General features: G+C 41.5%; 2 protein-coding genes across 3 annotated transcripts in view; one reads left to right on the top strand and one right to left on the bottom strand.

Annotated features, from left to right (window-relative positions):
* The window catches only part of rap1gapb (RAP1 GTPase activating protein b), a 27,480-nt gene extending 24,990 nt beyond the window's left edge, over window positions 1-2,490 (top strand). The window contains exon 22 of the mRNA XM_028574961.1: window positions 31-2,490. The gene's annotated coding sequence lies outside the window, so the exon portion shown is untranslated. The remainder of the gene's footprint in view (window positions 1-30) is intronic.
* Window positions 1,695-21,947, bottom strand: padi2 (peptidyl arginine deiminase, type II). 2 transcript variants are annotated; one of them, XM_028574959.1, is made up of 16 exons: window positions 21,592-21,947; window positions 18,821-18,989; window positions 18,074-18,143; window positions 17,522-17,583; window positions 17,025-17,145; window positions 8,988-9,140; window positions 8,640-8,833; window positions 6,808-6,911; window positions 6,204-6,315; window positions 5,826-5,933; window positions 5,089-5,240; window positions 4,781-4,928; window positions 4,536-4,629; window positions 4,343-4,422; window positions 2,930-3,076; window positions 1,695-2,793 (listed from the first exon to the last, which is right to left on the bottom strand). In XM_028574959.1, the coding sequence occupies exons 1-16, from the start codon at window positions 21,729-21,731 to the stop codon at window positions 2,560-2,562; spliced, it is 2,088 nt and encodes a 695-aa protein (XP_028430760.1). In that variant the 5' UTR covers window positions 21,732-21,947; the 3' UTR covers window positions 1,695-2,559. The 2 variants fall into 2 exon arrangements, with proteins under 2 accessions (XP_028430760.1, XP_028430761.1); XM_028574960.1 differs by lacking the exon at window positions 21,592-21,947 and adding an exon at window positions 20,977-21,214 and having other exon boundaries at window positions 2,560-2,793.

The raw sequence follows: 21,947 nt of genomic DNA, 5'->3' as shown, positions 1-21,947 counted from the left end.
TTATGCTTATTTTCTTCTTCTCTGTCTTAGCATTCCCATAAGAGGCACCGTTTACCAAAAACAAGCCAAGGGCATGTGAACTCCACCACTGACGCAGAAGAGGAGTAGAGTTAGAAGCCAGATCTCAGAGACTGGTAGATCTTCCTTTGTATGTTTGGCATGGATCTGCTGCCTGTCATGACAGACACCCAGCTCCATGGACATGTACCTACCTATCGCCCTCATTCCAGCTCCATGTGGAACCCTCCTTGAACGCTCGAGGCAAAGGAAAAGAGACGTCCACAACCATGCAGCATCACTACTGACTGTCATCCGTCAGCCGGCTCGGCAGGATAAGTGTGGCTGCTTACTAACTTTCAGGCCAGGACGTTTTGAGACGAAATTCTTACTGTAAACACTCAAATGTTGTCCTCTTTAAGAGATCAGGATTTGAACAGGGGTTTAATCTTGGGTCTAAAAGAGTGGTGAAAAAAATTGAGACCGATCAAAAAACTGGTGTTTATTTAGCTTGTGAAACAGTCTATAGAGAGGAGAGTTTCACTAGAGAGAAAAATGTTTTTTAATGTCAACCTCACATCCCACTGTGATATTGTACATGGGTTAAACTTTGATGTACTGTGTGTGTGTGTGTGTGTGTGTGTGTGTGTGTGTGTGTGTGTGTGTGTGTGTGTGTGTGTGTGTGTGTGTGGCTGTCTGTCTGTCGGGGCTGCTTTTTGTGTTTTATTGATGATCTATTATTCCGAGTATTCTGCAGTGGATATTTGTCGTGTTTTACGACAGCTTTGGTAAATCTGTCATGTTTTTAATGGAGGGTACTCCTGTGCTGCTGTTGTTGGTGGCTGTAATAGCATAATAGCATCAATCGCCTTCCTCCTGGTGGGGGGGAATTTAAAAAAAAAAGCATTTGCAATTTTTTAATTAAAAGTTTTATTATACAGTAAGTCTGTAACAAAACATATTTTAACGTAACTTTAGATTCTATTAATGCTTTATAGTTAGAGTATAAAGCGTAGTTATGGTAATGCCCCAACATGCATTTCCAGTCCCCACTTCAAGGTACTGCTGTTTAGACCTTTGTCTCCAAATATTCTTTGTCACACACCACTTGTTGATTTGATGTCTGTGCACAGGTGTGTATACAATGGTACTGTGCATGGTGTAAATCTGCTTGCCAAATCCTCTCCTCTGTATACTTGTGCCAGGTGTTGTCCCTGTGATTTGTGTTTCATTGAAAACCAGCCAACATTTCCAGATGCAGTGCACATTGCTGATAGAGAGCCAAATGCCAGTTTCTTACTTTATTTGTAAAGTGTAATATATGTATGTGACTTAAAGCGCTACATTTTTAGTTACTTCCGAAAAGCTGACTACTTTGAAAAAAAACCTGATTTATTGCTGAATATGAATTACACTGTGACTCTTCTTGAAGTTGCCTTTCTAATGATGGTGTCGCGTGAGCTTCTTTGAAGGAGGGTCATATTTAAAGGCACTGTGTTGCTGGCGGGCTAGAATGTAAAACTAGGCAGACATGTATTTATTTATAGATATCTGCCACGATGAATAGTGATACTGTGTTGAATCCTGACCACAGAAAACTTGAGTCTGAAACCGCTCACCTTTCCTGAACGGAGAAGCGTTTTCCTGTTTTCAGTTTGTTGTGAAGGAAAGAACTGATGGAGACATGGAGCTGTTTTATTTCAGTGATATGACTGAAGCAGACATGAGCTTTATTGTATATGGCAAATTAAAGACAGCCCTTACAGTTTTTAAAAAAGACAAAAGGTTTAAGACACTGGACCAAATGCAGAGCTGCCCATATATTATATTCATCAATCTGTTTATAGCTACAAATCACAGCATTTTGCATTTGCATAGAGAAAACTAGAAAGATACATTTTGGATACAATTACACATTTGTATATTAAAGCCTTTTAGATTTGATTTATGAAAAGATAACCTTTCAAATGATTTTCTTCTGGACTTTGGAAATGCTTGAGTAGATGAAGTACGCCCTCCTGTGGCTCTATATTATTATAGCACATCACTACGTGGTACCATTCATCTAACTGTGCTTGCACTGTATGCCAACGGCCGGTCCAAACCACAACAAGATTGGGAGTCTTGGATCTTCTATGTGCTCGATTCAAATGATTGTATTTCTGTTCTTGTCAACAGTCTGCTTAAGCCCTTGTTCAAAAGACATGTTTGTACATATTGCTTTACATCCTTTTTGTAAATAAAGCCAACAAAAATGTTTAAAAAAAGATGAAGATGCATAATAGATTAAACACCTGGGGTAATTCTTCCTGCATTAAAGTTGATGGTTACTGAGCTAATATTGTGGAAAGAAAGTGGCACGTATTGCAAAAAGGCTTAGAGAATTCAGCGTTGATTTAACAGCTCAGAAGAAGCTTAGATGATTTAAAAACTTAGTGATAATGTAAGGCTTTGACATGAAAATATCTCTCAATAAATCTAAAGTTAAGTCAATGTGCTATTTTCTTAAACAATGTAATATTTTGAAACTGCCTCTTTCTCCATCCACTGTTCAGTTTAGGTTCACATCTCCAGGTTCCACCACTTGAAGTCAAACGGTTCCCTGCGGACGTTGGAGCCACAGTGCACCTCTCCCAGCAGTTTGTGGTAGGTGGCGAAGTCGTCGATGAACGTGCAACTGAGGCCCAGGCCCTCCATCAGGGAGCACATCTCAGCCTCTAGGGCACATCGTCCATTCACCCTGGGGCCAAAGGGCTTCGGGATGCCCAGGTTTTTCCCCAGGACAATCATGTTCACCTGGAAACAGAAGTGACAGATCATGAGACTCGCAGTGGTGCTATCAGCTCCTAAAATTTACTGAGTGCTTGAATGCCTCTTATATTGGAAACAACCATTGGAAAGTATACCAGCTCAGCAATAGGTCTGAACGTACCATGTCAGGGTAGTAAGCCACTGCTCTGAGCACGCTCTCCTCCTCACCCTCCATCATTAACTTGAAGAGGATTGGCAGGTCGATGATGTCCTCGTCGTCCAGGCCCAACTCTCTCTTCAGCACATCTCTGTTCCAGTCGATGCAGCTCTGCGAGAGAGTAGGCGGTTAAAAAAAAAGACATCAATTGCCCACACTGTACAATACAGAAGTTTTATAACTCATTATTACTCATTACATTCTGTAACCTTGGCCTGTCTCTTATTAGCATACAGCAGCAATTCTCAAAACCAATGTTACAAAGTGCTTTACACAAAATAAGCAATACTCAAGATAATCTTTGTCTGGGCTTTGCCACTATGTGGCCAAAAGTACGCGGACACTCCTGCTAATTAGTAGGTTCAGCTGCCTCAAACACACCCATTTCTAAAAGGTCTAAAAAAATCAACATGAACGAGTGCATCTCTGCCGATTAACATTTGGTCGCAAAAGAGCTCAGTATGTTTCAACGTAGGTCTGTGATAGGATGCCATCTTTCCAATGAGTCCGCCTGTTATAGTGAAGTGGAAATAAGGAGCAAAAACAGCTCATCGTGAAGCAGTAGGCTACACAAGCTCTTAGAACAGGGCTGCCGAGAGCTGAAGCACATACTGTGTAAAAATAGTTTGAATCTTGGTAGTGTGAGAAGACAAACTGCCTTTGGAGGAAACGTCAGTATTTGAACTGTTGCTCAGGAGCTTTAATAAAAGTCGCAAAGTGACAGCAACAAGACTAAGATCAACAATGCCAAATGTTGCCTGGGGTGGTGTAAAGAACAGGGCCGTTGGACTTGGGATTTGTGATATATGAATGAAACTGACTTGACTACATGTTTAAACATGTTTAAAGCCATGAATCCTCCTTTACTACCTGGCTTTCTGATGGACGATTCATAATCTGGATGGCTGCGTGGAGAACGCTGCTGCCTGAATGCATGCATGATGCCAACTTTGTCAGAGTAGGAACAGTCTGTGGCTTTCATGACTTAGCTTGGTCACAATGAAGGGAAATCCAAATGTCCCAGGCAGCACCCCGACCGTACCAACATCCAAAACCTTTGGGATGAACTGATACGCTGACAGTGTGCCAGCAGGCAGTATCACCCAACATCAATACTCGCTCTTACTAACGCTCTTGTGGCAAGCCCTCACACAGACAATATTACAGCAGCATTTTAACAGCCATAGTTTTGGACTGAGATATTCAACAATAGGATAGGAGTGTAATTTCCGGTTGTCCACATACTTTTGGCCATGACGTGCATATTACAGTACATGCCCACCAGGAAGCCACATTTTTTTGTTAGGATTTTCACAGAATGAAGTAGTTTTGCATCATCTTTTCTGGGCTTAAGTCTAACCTTGCAATCCCACTCACCTGCACGTAGTTATTTTGAGCTTGGAGATTCTCGTCATCAACTATCTCATCCACAGTTATTGTTTCTTCACCTCTCAAACCTTTTGGACGTGTTTTACAGAGTGTTAAGAATGACATGATGAGTTTGTTTATTGCTAAGATGCACATTTTACAGTCGACTTTACACAGATAATATTGTTAAAGAGGGGCCTACCCTCAAACATTTTGGCTTTTCCGTGTCCATCGTTCTGTAAGCCTCTGAATAGTTTGTAGCCTGCGTCTGGGCTGGCCAGCAGCAGCCGGAAGCCCTGTGCACAGAAACACAACAGACAAAGATAACACCTGTTGTCTCATAGTCCTGAGAGCCTATCAGGTTACACCTAGCAGTTCCCTGTCTTCCCCGTCAACTATTTTATATTTCAATATAGCAGTTAAAGTTTTTTTTTTTTTAACATTTACCTTTCTGTTAGGTGCAGGAACAAAAGTCATGAATTCGTCTACGTGGCCGACACAGAGCCAGTCAGAGAACAAGGCAATGGGCTCCTGAACCTTCTGAGCCCACAAGAAGTCTTGAACTACTTTGGTCATGTTCCGTCCCTTAGTTGCCCTTAAAGAAAGAGACCAATACAAGTAATGTTCACACATCTTTGGCCACATTCTGTTTTGTTTCCTGTGCTGCCCTACAACAATGATTATGATTATACACAAATGATTTGTATTATTTATAACAAGTCAGAGACTCATCTCTGGATCTGTTACAAACTCACGTAGGGAAGGCCACTCCAATGATGATTCTGCCCAGGGGGTACTTTTTTCCATTCACAGTGACGGGAGGACTAACCTCCAGATTACCAAATGAGTCCAGACTGCTCACATGTTCTCTTTCGGCCACCCTCGTCACATAGCCAAAGTCGGGGCCCTGAGGACATGAAGACATTTAAAGATCCACTCCAGATCCAGGTTTCAAGACGTATGAAAATACTCTGCTTTGAACAATAATTTGTGTCTGTGGTACTTTAAAATGCTTAAAATTACATCTCTTCGATCTCCCTAATTGAAAAATCCAGAATCATTCATTCATTAAAAAAAAAAAAATCACTTTTTTTTTTGGAGTGGGGCTTTACTTCAACTCTTTTGTATTACTTGAGACATTTTTGGCATTTAAATTTTTTCAATCGCTTTGGCTTGTTAATGCATGTGGCATACATTTTAGCTAGGATGTGAGTTTATTTTTTAATTTTTCGAATTTCGGAAGTTCAACCTCAGATCCTATGAGTCTATAATAACCTTTAAGGACAAAAATGTACCACTAATTTTGATCCCATGGCCAATACAGCATTGAATCGAGCAGTTTATTAAATCAGGCTTTTCTACCAGATTGAGCCATTTTCTCATGTTTGCCCTATGGGACAAATATATGCGGTTTTCCTGGTTTTCACTGGGGTAAGTGTTGCTGTATAATGGAGCATGTATCTGATTTGCTAAAAACATTTTTCCGTCTCACCAGGAGCTCATCATATGGAAAATTTTGAAGTTTTCCATCTCGAGGGGAATCCAGAACAACAGGAAACCGTTGATGAGGGGAGTCGATGTAGCCAAACTCCAGCTCATCCTGAAAAATAGATGATAGGAGTTAACCCTTTTTACTTATCAGAGGTTTTAAATAACAATAACAACTTTACTGATGTCATTTTTTGTCTTTTCTGTGAATGTTTCATGTAACTTTGGGGATTTGAATGAATTATTCCTGTAAAATCCATTAACAATGTTATTGCAGTGTTTCCAACTTGACTTTTTTCTGGCTTCTCATTGTTTTCAAAAGGAGCACATTTTGTCTCCTTTTTCCAAGAAGTTTTTTATGTGACACATTCAGTTTTCTTACCTGCATCCAGCGATCCCCTCTGTTCACATACTCCGGGCAAATCGTGAGCTTGTACCCGCTCTTTGCAACAAGGTTCCTCATTCCTTTAAGGAACGGGTTGTTATCAGAAGTGCTGAGAAGGTGACCACAGAGGAAGATTTCATTAAGCAATACTTTGCAATGTTCTTGTCATTTCAAAATGCTAATTCAGGAGTGACATATAAAACCACAATGACAAAGCGTCATTTACAGTACATTTATCATTTACACGTAGAGCAGTAGATCGATATTGTATTGATATCGTGATATGAGACTAGATATCGTCTTAGATTTGGGATATCGTAATATCATAATATGGCATAATGTTGTCTTTTCCTGGTTTTAAAGGCTGCATTACAGTAAAGTGATGATACTTTTCTGAGCTTACCAGACTGTTGTAACTGTTTTATTATTTGCCTTTACCCAAACATTACAGATGATTATTTATCAAAAATCTAATTTAAAGCCCTATTTACACGTGTCACTTTCTTGGTAGTATGAGTTAAGGGGAATGTGCAATACTGTAACATTGTGTTGACACATCTATTGTCACCATCCTCTTTATTATTCATCAGTAGGCTCTTACTTGCAAACAAACACCTCCACAGGCCGGAGGGTGTTGGGTGTCATGATCCACGGTGCCACTCGGAACACGACTTTGTCTGTGAAGATAGGCGTCTCAGGGATACCCTGTCAAAACATGAGAGGCTGCTGAGTACTGCCAGCTGCACTCTTCTTTCTTTCTTTTTTTATTACACCAACAGTGATACAAAAACATAAAATCTATATATCTACATACATCATCAACATACAAGTTACCTTTACTGTATACAGTATATAATTTAAAACACAAAAATCTTTCTACCTCATTTCAGTTTCCAAAATAAATAAATAAATAAATAAATCAACACCAAAATGCAATCAGAATAACATTACATTTTATGGTTGGCTTCGTCCCTCTGTATCCCAAGTTTTAAATAATATTTATATAGTATATAGTATCAGTATCTCCCATTCAATTTTCCTTGCATTTTTGGCTTTACCTTTCATGATAATTTTCTCTTGAAGATAATAATAATCTTTAAGAATAAAAATACAAATCCTCAATATCAATTCTTTTGGGAATTTCAATATGTACATTTTCCCAAGAGTAACTATGCAATAGCATGTTTTGATCTTCTTGAGAACCCCAAATAATACTGCAAGGGGTACATGTAAAAGGATTGCTTGTTTGGACAGCCAATCTGCCACCTGTTGCCAGAATTATACTATAAAAACCTATGAAACAACAGGACAATACCAAAATAAGTGCATAAATAATTTTTAACTGGAACGCCCATAAATAAGTAGACCATGATGATTCATAAATAAAATGGAAAGTTCTCAACCAAGGGAGAGGAGAATCAAATAAATCTTTCCAATACATTTTAAAAATGATATGGATGCAAAGTTATATTAAAAATAATGATGCATTGGCATCCAATATGTCATTCACAAAACAAACCTGTTTATTTGAAAAGTACCCACTACCTTTGAATAAACATGTTTGTTTTGTGAATTATATACAGTATATTGGTTTATTGTCTATACAAATACTTTCATTTAGCTGCACTCCTCTTTATGTGCGTGTGTAATGTAATGTGACCAAATACATTTAATTAGTAAAAAAAGTAATTTGACTAAAAATCTAATCCAACACAAATGTAATCTAACATTTGTTTTGTTAGTAAACAACTTTACTTTAAGTAAATTCACATAACATACCAAGTTCAGTTAGGTTGTCATTTCATGTGAAAATTAATTCTTAATAGTTAAGAAATAGTTGTTTGACAAAAACAAATCTTATGTCAAGGTCCATCTGCTAGCTTTGTAGAGAGCTTTCAACCAGAATGAAAAGATGAAGAATGGGAGATTTGGTTGAAAGCTACGAAAATAAATATTAAGTGGGCCTTGAGTTAAGATTGTTAGTCAAACTATATTGTTGTTTTTTGAAATTTCATCATGAACAGTTATATAGAGTAGAGTCTTATATAGAGCGGCAAAGATTAATCGATTAGTCGTCAATGATTAATTTAATTGCCAACTTTTTCTTAATCGATTAATCAGTTAATAATTTTTTATGAAAAACATATTCTAGGATTTCAGCTCCTTGAATGTGAATATTTTATAGTTTCTTCACTCTTCTATGACAGTAAACTGAATAAGACATTTTAAGGATGTCATGTTGGGCTTTATAGACCAAACAACTAATTGATTAATCAAGGAAATAATCTACCGATGAATCAACGAATGAAAAATATTCCTTAGTTGCAGGCCTTGTCTTATATAGAGAACGGATGATTAAACAGCACAAGGAACTCATGGTAGGAGATGAAATAAAGACGTGTAACATTGTGCATGTCGTGTTGCAGATCTTACGGTGGAGATGGGCTCTAACAGACTGAGGTTGATGGTGACGAGCCCATCAAAGTCGTTGTCAGGAAACCTGAGGCCCTCCACATGAAATTTCATCTCTGCTACACCTCCAAGGTAAGGCACTTCCTGGGACAGGACCTCACTGCTCAGCACCAGTGGATAGTTCTTCACAAAGTTGGTATAGAGTAATTTCTCGACTTTAAGTAAGAACAACATAAACAAGGCTCAAATACTGAGGCACTTCATTGGAAAAAAGATTCAAAAAATTCTTTCTGATTTAACTAACCAGCTGAATTACATGGATGTTGTGTCATCTGTTCAGGGGCTTTCTCACCCACCATCTTTACTCACACAGTGTATTAACTTTGGCTTCAGGGGATCTGGACCTGAAGACTCGGACACTCTCTGCGTGGCGCTGAGAGATGTGCATGGTGAGCTTGTAGCCCTCTGGGAGCTTGGCAGGGCCTCTGGTCCGCAGCACCATGACAGACATGTCCTTCAAATCTGTACATTATGGTAATGTTCAGCCAAGTGTGTCATTCAATCTTACATCCCATGGATTTTCAATGCACATGTAACAGATACATGACATAAATGTTTTTTTTTTTACGCTTTTAACTCTAAAGCTAAATACTACAGTCAATTTGGGGTAATATTTATGAGAATGACTGGGAAGTACACACCCACCTATAATGAATAACATCCGTTTTTCACATTTTAGCTACACTGGTTTGCCTACTGCCGTCATTTGAGAGGCCTGCTATTTCAACCTGCTCTCTACACTCACACGGAGGTCTCTAGATTTGTAGTTTTATCACTTATTTACCCTATCAATTAAGGGTGTGACGAGATCTCGTTTTACGAGATATCGCGAGATTAAAACGTGACGAGACTTCTCGTCGAGGGTAAAAGTTGTCTCGTGAGGCGATGTGATGTCAGCGTGATGGAGCGTGAAATTACTATTGAAGATCCTCCTGCCACTTTTAAATAGTGATGGCGAACTGAAGCTTTCTGAAGCAGTGAAGCTTTCAAGCCAATTGTATCGAAAAAAGGTTCACTACTCGAAGCTTCAGAACTCTTTGAGGACATCTGGTGGTGAAGTTAGGGACAGCATTGTGTCAACCTGTTTCACAGTTATTAGCCATGAATGTCTTTAGAGTAAGCCCGACCCAACCCGAGCGCGTTGTGTCCAAGCCCGGCCCGACACATTAACTGGAATCATGAGCCCGATTTTAACCCGACACTTTTTTAATACGTCTGACGTTCTCATACAATTCAGAGTTGTTTGAACTGAAAATCTGAAATCTGTTTAAAATGATCTTAATGAATAATGCAACAAGGACGAAGCATGTAAACTGCGCTGTTTGTTTATTCAGAATGGAACGGATCGCAAATGGATCTGAATGAAGAAACGTAAAAAAAAAAAACTCAACGTATTTCTCTGTGAGGGCTTGCCTCGCCCTCACGCTTGGAGAAGTAAGAGGACGTTGAAGGCTGACTATCATCTTTTCTGCCACGGCAAGCCTGCTTCATGTGTCTGTTCATCATCCAAGTCCCCGTTTTATTTGCTGTTGTAGGCGACAGCGTGCCGCACTTAATGCATTCAACAAAGCCGACACATATTGTCACTGCCCACGACTTGTTTAAAATGGTTCCATACCTCCGACTTTCCTCCAAACTTGCTCAAAGGTAATTCTCCTATTTCTGATTATAACATAGCTTTCTCCCCACCCAATTAGGCTATAGGCCTAGTAAAAAACACAAAAGCTTGATCAAGGGCCCGGCCTGGCCCGGCTCGGCCCAGGATAGTGGCGGAAAATAACGGCCCGGCCCGAAAGTCTGGCGTGCTCGGGCTTGGGCAGAGAATCTAAACTTTACTTTAGAGTTGAAGATGAACACATTTTGAGTATGAATTCTGTTATGTCTCTGTATTATTCACTCCAGGACAGACGAGACCGTCGAGCTAGCTTCAACTTGTTGTAAACTTCCTTCTTTTTTTATTTCTTCTTCTTCTTTACGGCTCTTACCAACATCCAGTACAATGCACTGTGGACTACAGCGCCCTCTAGTGGTTAAGCCATAACTCAATACACAACATATTTCCCCTCTTGTTTAGAAAGCTTACCAGGTAAAATAAAAATGAGTAAGCCGCCTCTGAACTCACCTAGACCTCGGCTGTAATATAATGCAAACTTAAGTTTTTTTTTCTACTTAACATTAACATCCTCTTCTTTCCAATAATAGTATCAATTTAACTGTTATAGCATGCAACATTACATTTATCAAACTTCTAACAGAAGTTTTAAACATAAGTGAAATTAAGCAAACCGTTTCACTAGCAAAACAGCATCCAGACATTTTCAATGTCTTTTTTTTGTTTTTTTCACAACTTTCATTGTCATTATCATTCCCTCTTAGTTCCCCCCAAAGTCCATGAGAAGGATTAATGTACATAATCACTAAGCCATGCCGGCTTCTTCCTGACCCTGGCAGACATCCGCATGTCCCCATCCAGCCGTTGTGCAGGTCCCAACTCAGGTACTGGAACATCCAGCAATGGTGCAGGTTCCGGCACAGGTACTGGAACAGAACTGTCAATGGTGTCCGTTACACTGTCAGGGACTAACGAGAGATGAGTAGCGTTCCAGGTGCGTCCATCTTCCAGCACATATGCATTTGCACCAGCTCTCCGTACCACTCTGGCAGGTCTATGGAACTTTGACTGTCCTTTTTTTACATGGAAGGGTTTCCGTACTCTTACTATACTTCCCTCTTTGATCTTTGGTACCTGTGCACCTCTCCTCACATCTGTGTAATCTTTTGATGCCTTTTGTTTAGAGGTGACACGGTTGCGCAGTTGCTTCTCTGTCAGCAGAGTAGGTTTGCTTGCTGGACCGATGTTCACCTTTGTGCGCATTTTCCTGTTGAACATGAGTTCATATGGTGACACTCCTGTCACAGTGTGTGGAGTTGCACGGTACGTGAGCAAGAAGTCCTGTATGAATGGTTTCCATGGTTTCCTCTCTTGCTCGGCAGTAAGAAGTGACTCTTTGAGAACACGATTCCAGCGTTCAATGGCTCCGTTTACTTGTGGATAATACAAAGACACTTTCCTGTGTGTAATGTCCCTCACTGCCAGAAATTCTACGAACTCGTTCGAGGTAAACTGTGTCCCATTATCACTAACGAGTTCTGTGGGGTTGCCGAAACGGGCAAACACAGTAGACAGGAAAGTAGTGACGGCCGTGGTTGTGATTGAGTGCGTGAAAGCCACCTCCGGCCACTTTGTATAATAGTCAATCAGTGTCACGGCATAGCGGCAGTCCCAGTCTGCTGACTCGAACGGTCCGACGATGTCGATTCCCACCTTCTGCCATGGGCCGTCTGGCAGGGAGACTGGTTGAAGCGGGGCAAAATGCGTCTTAGCGCTTTTATCATTCATCTGGCATGTCACACATGCACTAATGCTGTCCTGCACCGACATGTCCATGCCGGGCCACCAGTATAAGTCACGTAGCCTCTGCTTGGTGCGCACAACACCCTGGTGGGTTTCATGTGCCAGGTCCACCAGCTGTCTTCTCAGGGCCACAGGCACTAGCCGTCGGTGAGGGTCCCTGTATATTGTCACATCTTGGACTGAGAGTTCATCTCTAGTAGCAAAGTAGGGTTTGAGCACTGCCGGTAGGGACTTTGCTGTTTTAGGCCACCCCTTTTTCATCTGTGCCCTGATGGCAGTCAGCTCTGGGCATACCTCACATGCCACAGCGAAGTCCTTCACAGAGCTTTCAGTTCTGTGTCCAGCAGAGCTACAAGTTCAGGCTCAGTCACTGGCTCTGCATTCTCATCTGATGGGAGAGGCAGACGGGAGAGACAGTCCGCAGCATAGTTTTGTGCTCCTGCACGATAGACCACGTCATACGTGAAGCACAGAAGTCTGGCTGACCACCGGGCAATACGCATCCCTGCGCGTCCAAGTCCTTTTGTGTGTAGCAGTGTGGTCAGAGCCTGGTGATCTGTACGCAGTGTAAATCTTGTCCCCCATAAGAAAGTCCTCCACTTTTCCGCTGCCCACACACAGGCTAACGCTTCCTTTTCTACAATGGAGTATTTCCGTTCAGCAGGGGTAAGTGAACGTGAGGCAAAAGCAACTGTGCGCTCAGTGTTATCAGGATGCATTTGTGTCAGTATGGCCCCCAGACCATAATCCGAAGCATCTGTAGACACAATTGTAGGAAGGCTGGGGTCAAAGACTGACAGCGCTGAACTGGTTACAATGCGAGTCTTGACCGTGTCAAAGCTGGACTGTGCTGCTGCTGTCCACTGAAATGTGTCGCCACGCAGGCAGTCTCGCATGGGCTCTACCAGAGATGCATAGTTCTGCACAAATTTTGCATACCATGCTGTGAGCCCCAGGAATGAGCGCAGTGTGGTGGCGTCGCTAGGCGCTGGAGCAGCTGTAATAGCCTTGAGGTGATCTGTGTCTGGCAGCAAACCCTGGGCTGAGATGGTGTGTCCAAGGAACCGTAGGCTGGTCTGGTTGAAGTGGCATTTTTCATTGTTGAGCTGGAGGCCAGCTTCCTTTAGCGCAGAAAGCACCATCTGCAGGTTATGATCATGCTCCACCTTTTCTGTGCCATAGACTATGACATCATCTAGGTAGTTCTGGACCCCCTTGAGATCTTTCAGCACCAGAGACATCATCTTGGAGAACGCACTTGGGGCAGAACACAGCCCATATGGAACCCGACGAAACCTGAAGAGCCCTTCGTGAGTTATGAATGCAGTCATATCTCTGCTTTCCTCTGCCAGTAACACCTGATGATAAGCATTTGCCAAATCAATGGTTGAGAACACAGTGGCTCCACGCATTTCAGAGAAGAGGTCATCCATATGAGGAAGTGGGTGACTGTCCATCACTACAGCCTTGTTTGGTTCACGTAAGTCCACACACATTCTCACTGAACCATTCTTTCGTCGTGTGACAACGATGGGTGATACCCATGGGGATGCGTCAATCCTCTCTATCACATCCATTTCTAACAGTCTCTCCAATTCAGCAGAGACAGCTTGTTTAACAGAGAGTGGAAGTCTCCGCAGTTTTTGTTGAACAGGCTGGACGTCTTCCCTAACTTTCACACGGTGAATGAAACCTTTAGCAAGACCTAACTTCTCTCCAGTCACTGATCCGGCGTTGATCTCTCTGATCTCTGTCACTGGGCCCGCAGGTGAGAGCACCATGTTGTTGTCAATAGAAAGTCTCAGTGCCCTGAACAAGTCCATTCCGAGCAGAGCTGTGCCTGTCTTCACGACGTACAGTGTAGCTGGTACTGTAATGGTTGCATACCTCACTGTAGCTGGCAGGCAACCCAGCACTGGAACATCAGATTTGGTGTAAGTCACTAGCCTTTTTTCTGGTTCAGCAAGCGGCACACCACTGAAGTTCGCCCTATAGAAGTGCTCAGGAATGATTGACACAGCCGATCCCGTATCCACCACTAGCTCCACAGTACGGGAAGTTGTCCTTGTATTTATGGCTACTGTGCATGTAATTTTGTCATCCAGTTGTCCATTTTCTATCATTCGTACTGTATTCATTTCCAGAATAACCACTTCTCCTACCTTGGCCGTGGTTTGCTTGGACTTACATACACGGGCAAAGTGTCCGACCTTATTGCAGTTTCGGCAAGTCACTTTCCTTGCAGGGCAGTCCTGGGCATTTGCCAGGTGAGCTGCTGATCCACATCTAAAAACAGCTTTGATCCTGTTTCAGTGCTGCTGCAGGCTCGATGGGGTGACTGCTCTTTGCTCTGTTTCTGAATGGGCGTTTTGGTCTCAGCTTCACCACGTGCACTGGAGCATGCGGCTCGGAAGCTAGAGTCTGGGCGTGTCCGATAGCTGCTTCCACTTGACAGCCAACTTTACTGCTTTATCCAGAGTGAGATCTGTCTCAGTTTGTACTAACAGTTTCTCACGTATCTTCACACAGCTAGCATGCTCAATCAATTGGTCCCGTATCATTTCATCTGTGTTCCCAGCAAATCCACACGTTGTAGCTAACTCACGTAGCGCGCCCACATACTCGGCTACAGTCTCATGCGATCTCTGTACTCTCTGTCTGAACTTGTGCCGTTCCACTACAACGTTTATTGCTGGACTGAAGTGTGCACGCAGTGCATCCACTGCTGAATCATAGGTTGTACCTACATTCGTGAGTGTATAAAATACACGTTGGCCTTCGGTGCCCAGGCAGTGTAGGAGAATTGCACGTTTCCTCGTGTCGGGCCAGTCGTCCCCCTCCGCGTGAATAGCGAGCAGGTAATTCCCGAACATTTTCATCCACATATCGAACGGAATAGTAGGTTGTCCGGCGCATGGTAGGAACAACGCAGGAAGAGGCACACCGGCAGTCGCCATCCTCGTCGCCAATTTGTTATGTCTCTGTATTATTCACTCCAGGACAGACGAGACCGTCGAGCTAGCTTCAACTTGTTGTAAACTTCCTTCTTTTTTTATTTCTTCTTCTTCTTTACGGCTCTTACCAACATCCAGTACAATGCACTGTGGACTACAGCGCCCTCTAGTGGTTAAGCCATAACTCAATACACAACAAATTCATTGATAAATAAATAATGACATAAATAACTAAGCCTATATGTGGGACCTTGCATAAATAAAAATGTAATTGCCTTCTCCGCCAAAAAAAAGAACTATAAAGTTAGGATTTTGGTTGTGAACTGTCTTGTGTTTGAAAACAAATACATCAATTTGGGAGGGAAATGAATGAAGAACACATTGCACATTGCACATTGCACACTCATTTCTGTGATTAAGTCTATGTAGCCTAGAGCAACATTGTCTCCTCAGCCAAATAGGTGAGATAGGCATGTGCAAGGCACTCTAAACTCTCTTTTATAAACTCTCTACTCACTATAAACTAGGCTACTCGCTATGAACTTTCTATTGGCTACACACTTTCTTACTGGCTATAATAATCTCTCTATTAACTAACTCTCCTGACTCTGTTGACTCTCTACTGCAACAACCCCAGCCCCGTGTCGCGCTGTTCGCGCAGCTTTTGAATTGAACTTCGAAGCAGTGACGTGGGTGTGTGTGAAACGAAGCTTCGGACGTCACTGGTCACGTGATTATCTCCAAACGAATCGAGCTCCGATACAAAGCTTCATTCCAAATTGGTTCATGTTTTTGGTACATGCCTCGAAGCAGAGGGTTCACGGGTAACATCACTACTTTTAAATCATTTGTGTGGAAACATTTTGGTTTTCCTGCGGAAATAATAAACGGCGAAAGAGTGACAGACAAGACGAACACAATATGTAAATATTGTAAGAAAAAAATGCCGTATACCGCGGCTAACACGAGCACTATGCAAAAACACTTACAGCACCACCACAGCTCTCTACCAACTACAGCACCCGCGACGAAAACATTAAAAGGCCAAACAACTCTAAAGGCCTTTGCATCTCTGCCACCGGTAAGTGCAAGAGCCACGGCAATAACGAGGGACATAGGCGTTTTCATTGCAGCTGATATGAGGCCATTTTCTGTGGTGGAAAATGTCGGATTTCGGCAACTCCTAAATATCCTTTGCTGTCTCCACTTGCCAAAGCATACCTTTCCATCCCTGCTACCTCAGTTCCAAGTGAGTGTGTGTTTTTTCTACTGCAGGAGACATAGTTACTGCCCAAAGGTCTCAACTGCTGCCAGAAATAGTCGACATGCTTATATTCTTGAAAAATAACATGACCATATCTTAGGCTGTTCTGTGTAGTTTATCTTATAGAAAAAAATTGTTTCTGTTTGCACTTGTAGTTTTGAGAGAGCAGTACTTTGGTTATTGATACATTTACTGTTTGCATTTAAACATTTTCTGTTGTTTACACATTTATTTTATTTATACTGTTTATTTTTTTATGTTCGATTTGTGGAAAGGAGTTAGATTTCACAGGGCAGAAGCCAGTGTTTGCATGTCCTTTACTGCATATGATTCATTAAAATAGTAAAAAAAAAGTTAAATAACATTCATCATTAATAGTTGATTTCAAAAGGCACCTAAATTGTTTTGCATTTTGTGATTTTTCAGTTGAATAAAAAAACTATTTTCCATTCATATATTTCATCATTGAGGATTTCTTTAAAAAAAAATTTAAAATCTCGTCTCGTCTCGTTCTCGTGAACCCAATCTCGTGATGTGTCTCGTCTCGTGGAGTAAGCGTCTCGTCACACCCCTACTATCAATACATTCACCTGCTGACTTTGCCAGAGCAAATATGAGTGGCCTTTAGTTGCTCTTATAAAAGAGTCAATGGTGCAGAGTGAACAAAGACTAACAAAGAATTCAGTGGTAAACCAGAAGCTGTACTATTTTACCTGACACTTTGGTGACATAGTCCTGCTCGCAATCTGGTTTTTTGTTCCGGTACTTCTGCTCTGAGTCACAGTTGACCAATAGGATGGCTCCGTGCCCATTAGGACCCCATTTCCAGGATCCCTAACAAGTATCCAACAAACCAGATGTGAATGAATTTGATTGGCGGGAAAATCTAAAGATACAAAATGTTTTGTGAAACAGCTTAGACTGTGACTTCAGCGATTACACTGCCACATATCAAACTCATATAACACAACGAATATAGAAAGAATGCATGTTTAAACAACACAATCGTAGAGAGATCTCGCCTCTGATGGAGAAAAACATCTGATAACAAACGCCAGGCTGAAACACTTTAAAATGAATATGCAGCGCTGACTTTGTCACACTTGGCCTGTTATTGTTTATCAGAAAGTGAAAAGAAAAAATACTAAAAAATATCTCCTTCATTAGGTTTTCACGTTTTTGTACAGCCATCTGACACATTTGAGCTCACCTTATTAGCGTTGTTTTTCTCCACAACACCGTCTCGGTCAGCATCCACATCCAGAGAGATCTCTGCATGACAGACAAGGTTTGTTAATCACAGAGTGCCTTTGCATGGCCCAAATATTCCAGATAGTGGTTGAAATCACAGTTCATCACGGCAGAAGCGAAGAGACCGAAAAGGACACGGAGAAAAGAAAAAAAAAGGAGAAAGTGACCGAGCAAGAGTAAATCTAAGACAGGATTTCAGTCGTTGGAGAGAGCTTTGCGACATAAAAGGCTGCAGGACAGACGCCAAGCTGGGCATCTTGCTGTTGGACTAGGAAGTAATAATAGCCAGCTTGCTATGTTTTGTGTTATTTGATGGTTGCTTAATGTTCGGCTGTGTTAGCAAAGTTGTGGGCTCGCTAGTTTTTGATGAAGTAATGTAATCATAACAAATGCATGTGTCCAGCTGTCCATATTTATGACAGCAGTGTAGAAGTGAATTGCACTCTGAAACTGTAGGGGCGACAAATCACAAAAAAAAAAAAAAATGTTACGCCATGTTGTGGTAACTTACCAACAGCTGTCAGGTGCAGGACTGCTCTTCCCAAGACCTCTTTATTCTCCCCATAGTACTGGACAGACAGCTTATGAAACAAAAGCACAAGTCATTTAGTTAGACAAAATGACATCTGACAACTGTAAAATCTTAAAGAAGCATCAATGAAAATGAGTTTCACATTGCAAGGCAAAAAGCTACTGAGCTCTGTTTAATGTTGAATATCTCCTCTGGTTATTTGAAAAGTGATACATTATTAATCAGCATTAATTATGCTTCGAGGATGCTTTGTTTGTCCTTGATATATTTCTAGTTAAAGTCTAGTCTAAATCATAACATTGCTCCAATGCTCAGAATATTCAGAAGTCACAGATTCTTCGTTCTGTTGTTAATAGTATCGACTTGTCTAACTCTGGGGGTTACGGTGAATAAGCTAAATTCCCAATAAGTCGGCGTGTTCCTTTAAATTTCGGGCTCTGAAACAAACTAATAGTTAATATCTGAAAGGCAAATATTTTTAAATTGTTCCAAAAATATTGGCCAACTGTTTCAGGGAAATTGCTAAACACTCTTTGCAAAAAAAAACAACAACACCCAACTCATCATATCCAACCTTGAATCATGTTCCTGGGTGTGCATTTTCCTAATAATAAATGGTTCACTTCCTGGAGCTGTTCTACTCCTATACCTCAGCACTCAGTCACATCACGACATTTGACTTGCTGCTTTGTGACATCAGTTTCATGCACTGCTGTCCTACTTTACCTTGCTATCATTTACAGATTCACTGGCACGGCTCATGCTGATGAGTAGTACTGAGTTTCCATTGAGAGGGGTGGGGGAGAGGTCTTCTCCTGAGGTGGGGGGGCTGATGCTGTACTGAACATTGGCAGTGCGCTTCACAGAGAAGAACTTGGACCTGGGAGGGGCACTCCTGCGAAGAAGAGATAACAGCAGGTTTTGATGCATGTTGTATGTTAAACATACTGTATTAAACATACAGTAATACACATACAGTGCGGGGGTTAGAGCAAATATATGTTTATATACATATGAGGACGAGCAATGACGTATGCAGGGAAGCTCAAATTTCATAACAGGTGGCGAACCAAAGTAGCAGCTACCGTCATGATAAAGTAAGTCAGTCTTTATTCTGTGTTGCCTGGAAGGCAGCAACGCAAGCAACGTTATTCATACACATATGGTTTTATTAAAATAAACAATTAGGGTGACATGTGTTCACAAACAAAAAATGACATGAAGTTGCAAAACTGCTTAGGCTCTGCTGGTAGTCCCTCGAAACTGCGGATGGATGTTAAAAGTGGCAGAATAAAGAACTAGAACAGCATGTGGTCAAATTTCTCACGCCTTACTTGCAGAGCCTGTTTGAACAGTTTGAGGCCTCCAGCAAAAAGAAAATATGGACAATGAAGTCCCCGTTTTTCTTAGAAAATTGTCTCAGGTGAAGACATGCTTATATTCTATATAAGGACAAAGACACCTGATAGTTCCACACTATACCAGCATCAGATCTCAGGTTTCGCATGTGTCAGCTATTTAGTGGTAATGCCTTCACCACATATTTCTCTAGAAATAGGCACCATACAGCCACATAACCAGCTGTATGTCATGAGTCACGACACAAACTATGGTCAAGGTTTTAAAAAACAAATACAGCTTTAGCTAAACTTTGAATGCATTCTACCCACAACAATGATGATTATTATTTTGTCTCATGTGACAGCCTTTGATCTTGTCAGGGCTCCTCCCTCTCACTCTCTCCATTCCTATCACGTTGGGACACGATTTGGAGAGGAGGAATGACTACATCAACAACAACAACAACTCTTTCAATAACACTTTCAATACTAAGTATTGCTTTAAAATGAACCCATTCTTTAAGATTTGAAAACAGGGCCACTTTTCATGACAAGGCCTTGAGAATGGGTGTCAAATAATAGCACACTTTTATTTTGGGATATTACAAAAACCCCTCGGAGCCCCTCAGAGTCCGGTCCGCGTGCCAGTCTCCCACTCTGCCCAGTTTGTAATCAAGCCTTGCTCTGTTATGTTGTGGAGGCTGGTATTTGGCAGAACGTATTGCCTACATTTCTTTAGGACAAACTCTTTTCTGTTGGACAGCAACAATAGAGGACTGTTGACTGTATCCACTGTACAGGTCCACCATCACCATCTGCATACAAATGCCACCTGACCCACAGCTCTATTGATGTGGATTAACAATGGAAATCCTATACACTCAGTTGCCACTTGATTAGGTACAGCACGCCTATCTAAAATGTGGTCTTATTCAACAGTCCTGCAGTAAATTCTACATTCATGAAGGTTATATGTATATGTTCAGTTTTTGGCTTAGAGAGGTTTTGATTCAACCTCATGATAATTTTGGAGGATGCTATATTTAGTCTAACCTTATTAATGTAAAGGGGTGGAGTAATTTAACAATAAAATAACTATAGCTGCTAAAAAAGACCATACAGTTGACTCAACACCTCCCTTAAAACGTTTTTTAAAAACCTGAACATTATAAACTTCATGAAGGGAGGATTTATTGCAGGACTGTTGTATTAGACCTCATTGGTTTTAGATACTATGTATAGGCTACCTAATGAACTGGCAAAAGTGAGCAACTCATTTTAGCCCTGGATGCAAACAGCTGAACGGGTTGGCTGTTGACAAGTTCACATCATTCCAATAAAAATGAGGAAAGAGACATAGGCAACACACTAGACTTAAGCTGTGTAAACTGTAAGCAGTGGTAACCAAGGTAATATGATAGAATGTAATACAATATTTTCAGAGAAGAACGTGAATATTTTCACAATAAAAATATAGGCTATTCACAATGTGTGTGTGTGTGTGTGTGTGTGTGTGCGTGCGTACAGGTTGAAGAAGTTTACCTGTTCAGGTTCACGTTAAGTTCCGAGCCGACCACGCATACAACGCTTGTAATTTGGTCATAATCTACTCTGAGAGTCCGGGAGTGAATCATGGCTGCAGTAGGCTACTCCCGCAGTGTGTGAGGCACTCAGACTGGTAGGCTACTGACACTATTTGACACTAATGCCCGATGACTGTTCCGTTATCGCAGGAAGCGAAGACTAGTCTTCTTGCACACTGCTGCCAAGCCATAATAAAGGTTGCTAATAAAAATGGCTGCTGACCAATCAGAGCAGACTGGGCTTTGTCAGGAGCAGAGTCTGGAGGGGGGAGGCGGGGGTGGCAGCAGATCAGGTGCAGCAGCCATGATGAGAAAAATTATGTGTTTTTTTTTAAACAAATTAAGCATGTAGGCTATAATCATGTTCTAGTAGAAACACAAAATACAAGTAGGCTATGAACCTGAAAACTAGGCTAAATAATAGGTCTCCTTGTTATTGGCTATTCCATAGATAGTGTCTCCAAAGCTGTAGGCAGTAGCCTAGAATAAAAGTAGCCTATAAGGCAAACAGTTTGATAAGAAACACTATAGCCTGTGTCTCTTACTTACAGTCGATTATCGCATTTCAGCTTACCTGTTCAGAGATGCTTTCAAATATGTGCCAATAACATGGACTGCACTCAGTCGGTTTTCTGTGTCCAGACGACATGTCACTTCTCTCCCCTTCGGTAACACAGAAGCAGATACATCGGTTCGGGACACTTTTTGAGACATGGTTGGTTGCGTTTCTGCTCAGAGTGAAGGACTTCTGGAAGTTTGTTCGATGTTTGGAATTTGAGACACGCATTTACTTACAGCTCAACTGGCAGGGAGTGGGATAGACAAAAAAAACACATTAGCCAATGTGAACGCATGCATTTAATTTCTCCAGTTGAAGGGTGTGGCTGCTTATGAAAAGGTGAGGCTTAGTTCTGCATGGTTTCCCAAGGT

Source organism: Perca flavescens, chromosome 4 (assembly GCF_004354835.1).
Source record: "Perca flavescens isolate YP-PL-M2 chromosome 4, PFLA_1.0, whole genome shotgun sequence".
NCBI classification, from domain to species: domain Eukaryota; kingdom Metazoa; phylum Chordata; class Actinopteri; order Perciformes; family Percidae; genus Perca; species Perca flavescens.
Note: the sequence above shows the minus strand (reverse complement) of the source record. Positions and strands in the feature narration are given on the sequence as shown.

Coding starts and splice junctions, on each gene's coding strand:
- padi2 (XM_028574959.1), bottom strand. CDS start 21,731: ATGTCTCAAAAAGTGTCCCGAACCGATGTATCTGCTTCTGTGTTACCG. Junction 8,834..8,987: donor AGCCAAAGTTAATACACTGT/GTGAGTAAAGAT, acceptor TCTTACTTAAAG/TCGAGAAATTACTCTATACC. Junction 3,077..4,342: donor CTCAAAATAACTACGTGCAG/GTGAGTGGGATT, acceptor ACTCTCTCGCAG/AGCTGCATCGACTGGAACAG.